The sequence below is a fragment of the Bubalus bubalis genome, chromosome 18 (assembly GCF_019923935.1).
Source record: "Bubalus bubalis isolate 160015118507 breed Murrah chromosome 18, NDDB_SH_1, whole genome shotgun sequence".
Taxonomy (NCBI): domain Eukaryota; kingdom Metazoa; phylum Chordata; class Mammalia; order Artiodactyla; family Bovidae; genus Bubalus; species Bubalus bubalis.
In genome coordinates, this window is record NC_059174.1 from 57,479,882 (window position 1) to 57,484,045 (window position 4,164).

Here is a 4,164-nt window from a genome sequence, read left to right on the forward strand (position 1 = left end):
GGGATCTTCCCCACTCAGGGACTAAAACCATATCTCCTGTGTTGGGAGGCATGTTCTTTAGCAGCTGATAACACAGCTGGTAAAGAATTCCGCCTGCAATGCAGGAGACCCAGGATTTATTCCTGGGTCAGGAAGATCTCCTGGAGAAGGGATAGGCTACCCACTCCAGTATTCTTGCACTTCCCTGGTGGCTCAGATGAATCTGAGGTGGCTATTATTTACCTGGTGGCTCAGGTAAAGAATCTGCCTGCAATGTAGGATACCTGGATAGGACGATCTCCTGGAGGTAATACTGCAGGTATTACTAAATAAATATATATATCACGTGAAATTAATATTAATGCTAATTTTGTTTCTTTAGTGAACTATTAATGAGGTATCATTTGCTGTTCCATGAAACTATGACTTGTGCCGTTGTGCTTTTTCCTGGATTGAGAGTAAATGAGTCTTTTTTTTTTTTTGCTGCCCTAATATTGAGTCATTCTTGTATTCATTAAATCCAACTTGAACACAGGCCAGTTGCCAGCAGTATTATATTCCTAATGAGTATCTGTAAAGCTTTATTCAAAATTTATACTTGACCCTAGAATGTCTTTTTTGGGGGGCTTTGCCATGAGGCATGCAGGATCCTGTTCCCTGACCAGGTATCTAAGCAGCACATGCTTGAAAGTGTGAAATCTTAACCACTGAACCAGCAAGGAAGTCCCAGTACCTAAATTTTCAAATATAATACTACCAAACTAAACTGAAATAACAAATTGTAAAACTAAACTAAGATCTGGTTTAGTTGAGGAACACAGGTCACTAGTATTTGCATGTATTCTGGCGCAAATGCACTTTCCTTGTTACTGGGGCAGCCAGATTCAAATCCTCACTAGCCATCTGCCCACAACCAGTGAGTGAATATAGATTAAGCATTTAGCCTCTCTGGGTGATGTTTCCCTCATCTTTATAAGGGAGATAATACTGCCTGCCTCATGAATGTGAGAGGAATAAAGATGTTTTCATTTGTGTGGCTTTGTTCACAGTGATTCATTCAATCAAGTGTTTTTAATGGTTCTTCATTCAACTCTTGGAAGCACTGATATGACGGGAAAACATGAACTCTTTTAAAGTAGGAATTATTGATAAGTGGAGAATATTGGATTTTTGTTGACCTGCTACTTGTGTTCCATGCCTCATCTTCCCATTCAGGACTTTCAGCTCAGAAGACAGCCATCAGTCACTGAGACCTGAGAGCATGGCTACTGGTGATTTGGCAGCAGGCTCCATCTTATTATTACAGACAGTATTTGGAATGCTGGGGAATTTCTCTCTTCTTTACTGTTATCTCTTCCTGTGGTGTACTGGGGATAGGCTGAGAACCGTAGATTTGATTGTGACAAACCTTATTGTAGCCAACATCTTCATTCTGTTTTCTGCTGGATTCTGCAGTCCAGTGACAACTTTTGGGTGGAATTGTCTCAAAAGCGGACCTGCATGCAGAGTTTTTGCTTATCTTCGCGGAGTGGGCAGGGGAGCATCCATTGGCATCACATGCATCTTGAGTGTCTTCCAGGCCATCACGATCAGTTCCAGGAACTCCAGGTGGGCAGAGCTGAAAGTGAAAGTTCTCAAGTGTGTTGTTCCTTCAATTATCCTGTGCTGGGTCGTGAACATGATGTTAAATATCATTTATCCTATTTTCGTGACTGGAATATTGAGTAACAAAAGCATCACAAATAGAAAAAGTTTCAAACATTGTTCTGCTGTTCCCAATGATCGTTATGGAGAAACCTATGCAGCAATGATGTCTATGCCTGTTGTCTTTTCTTTTGTGGTCATGATCTTGGCCAGTGGCTCCACGGTTTTCACCCTGTACAGGCACAAGCAGAGAGTCCAAAACGTTCATAGAATCAATGGCTCCTCCATATCCTCTGCTGAGTCCAGAGCCACTAAAACCATCCTTCTCCTGGTGAGCATCTTTATTAATTTTAACACACTTTCCTCCATCTCTTATATTATTTTGGGTATTTCCAACAATTCTAGTTTGTTCATTTCGACCATGTCTGCAGTAGTCATTTCATGTTTCCCAGCTATCAGCCCCTTTCTGCTTATGAGTCGTGACTCCAGAATATCCAGGCTCTGTTTTGCTGGGAAAAGGAATGCAAACTCCCCCACTCTTAAGAGAAAGGTGTGAATGGTATGTATTTGCACTGTATTCATTGGCTTATTCACTCAACCCCTCAGAGTCCTAGGTAAAATGTGAGTGGTAAACCAGAGGATGGTAAACAGGATGTGGTGAGCATCTTCCTCAAAGTAAACAATGTTGTGATAGTAATTGCAAAGAAGTATGATACAGTGATCATGTAAATACTTCTGTAATGGACGTTCTGCTAGTGCTTGAAGTCGAAGAGTTCAGAATGTATGTAATAATAAACACCAGGTCCTCAAACAGTCTGCTTCTTATAGACACATGTAGAAGGGTGTAACTTAAAAGTATCAATGCAAATTTGCTAGAAATGGAGTAGGCATGGAATATTAGGAAAAGGTGGGTGGAAATGGAAGAGCATGTGGCAGGTTGTTACTGAATCTGAAGGCAATGGGGAAGGGAACTTCAGTCCTTGAGTAAAGATTTGTGAAGGTAGGCATGAGTTTTGTCAATTTTATCCTTAGAATGGCAACAGCTGTTTAGGTGAAATACAGTATTCTGTGGGGAGATGAGTGTGTTTAAGGATTTTCAGGTAGAAATGGCCAGATTGAAGTGAAGTGGTGTACAGGAGAGCATAAAATTACATTTTACCATATTTTAAAAAATCATCATGTGATTGTGATAATTGAAAAAGATGAGAATTGCCTGAAATTTGGATCTGTAGAAGGCAGAGTTTTCTTTCTTTTGTGAAGATGACCATATTGGTAAGTTGAGGTTTTCAGGTGCATGCTCACATATCCAAAGCTATGAAATTACTTTGTAGTGGAGACTTCCATTAAATTCAGAGCACTGGAGGAAGAAGCATTTGAAAGGGAAAGGGATCCATGCTGTGCATATGGAGTTTGTGGCTCCTCAATTTTCAAGGTGCACAGTGGCTTAGTGTTGTTGTTCAGTCACTCTGTCAAGTCTGAATGCCAGCTCATGGACGGCAACACTGCAGGCTTCCCTGTCCTTCACCACCTCTAGGCATTGCTCAAACTCATGTCCATTGAGCCAGTGATGCCATCCAACCATATTATCATCTATCGTCCCCTTCTTCTCCTGTTTTCAATCTTTCCCTGTATCAGGGTCTTGTCTAATGAGTCGGGTTTTCGCATCATGTGGTGAAATTATTGAAGCTTCAGTTTCAGTATAAGCCTTGCTAATGAATATTCATGTGGTCCCATCACTTCATGGCCAATAGATGGGGAAACAATGGAAACAGTGGCTGACTATTTTTTTAGGCTCCAAAATCACTGCAGATGTTGATTGAACCATGAAATTAAAAGACACTCACTCCTTGGAAGGAAAGTTATGACCAACCTAGACAGCATATTAAAAAGCAGAGATATTATTTTGCCAGCAAAGATCCGTCTAGTCAAGGCTGTGGTTTTTCCAGTAGTAGTGTATGGATGTGAGAGCTGGACTATAAAGAAAGCTCAGCGCCAAAGAATTGATGCTTTTGAACTGTGGTGTTGGAGAAGGCTCTTGAGAGTCCCTTCGACTGCAAGGAGATCCAACCAGTCCATCCTCAAGGAGATCAGTCCTGGGTGTTCATTGGAAGGACTGATGTTGAAGCTGAAACTCCAATACTTTGGCCACCTGATGCAAAGAGCTGACTCATTTGAAAAGACCCTGGTGCTGGGAAAGATTGAGGGCAGGAGGAAAAGGGGACGACAGAGGATGAGATGGTTGGATGGCATCACGACTCAATGGACATGAATTTGAGTAAACTCCAGGAGTTGGTGATGGACAGGGAGGCCTGGCATGCTGTGGTTCATGGGGTCTCAAAGAGTCAGAAACGCCTGAGCGACTGAATTCAGGATTTATTTCCTGTAGAATTGACTGGTTTGATCTCCTTGCAGTCCAAGGAACTCTTTTTTTTGTTTTGTTTTGTTTTGCTTCCTTTTGTTTTTCTTTTTCTTTCTTTTTTTTAAATTATATTTTTTAAACTTTACATAATTGTATTAGTTTTGCCAAATATCAAAATGAAT

At 41.0% G+C, this 4,164-nt stretch overlaps 1 protein-coding gene across 1 annotated transcript; it reads left to right on the forward strand.

The window, feature by feature from the left end:
- The first annotated feature begins 1,140 nt into the window (after nt 1-1,140).
- LOC123330286 (vomeronasal type-1 receptor 4-like) lies at nt 1,141-2,241 on the forward strand. Its single transcript, XM_044931461.2, has one exon. It carries the CDS (start codon nt 1,241-1,243, stop codon nt 2,177-2,179), a length of 939 nt encoding a protein of 312 aa, XP_044787396.2. The 5' UTR covers nt 1,141-1,240; the 3' UTR covers nt 2,180-2,241.
- The last annotated feature ends 1,923 nt before the right edge of the window (nt 2,242-4,164 follow it).

Coding starts and splice junctions, on each gene's coding strand:
- LOC123330286 (XM_044931461.2), top strand. CDS start 1,241: ATGGCTACTGGTGATTTGGCAGCAGGCTCCATCTTATTATTACAGACA.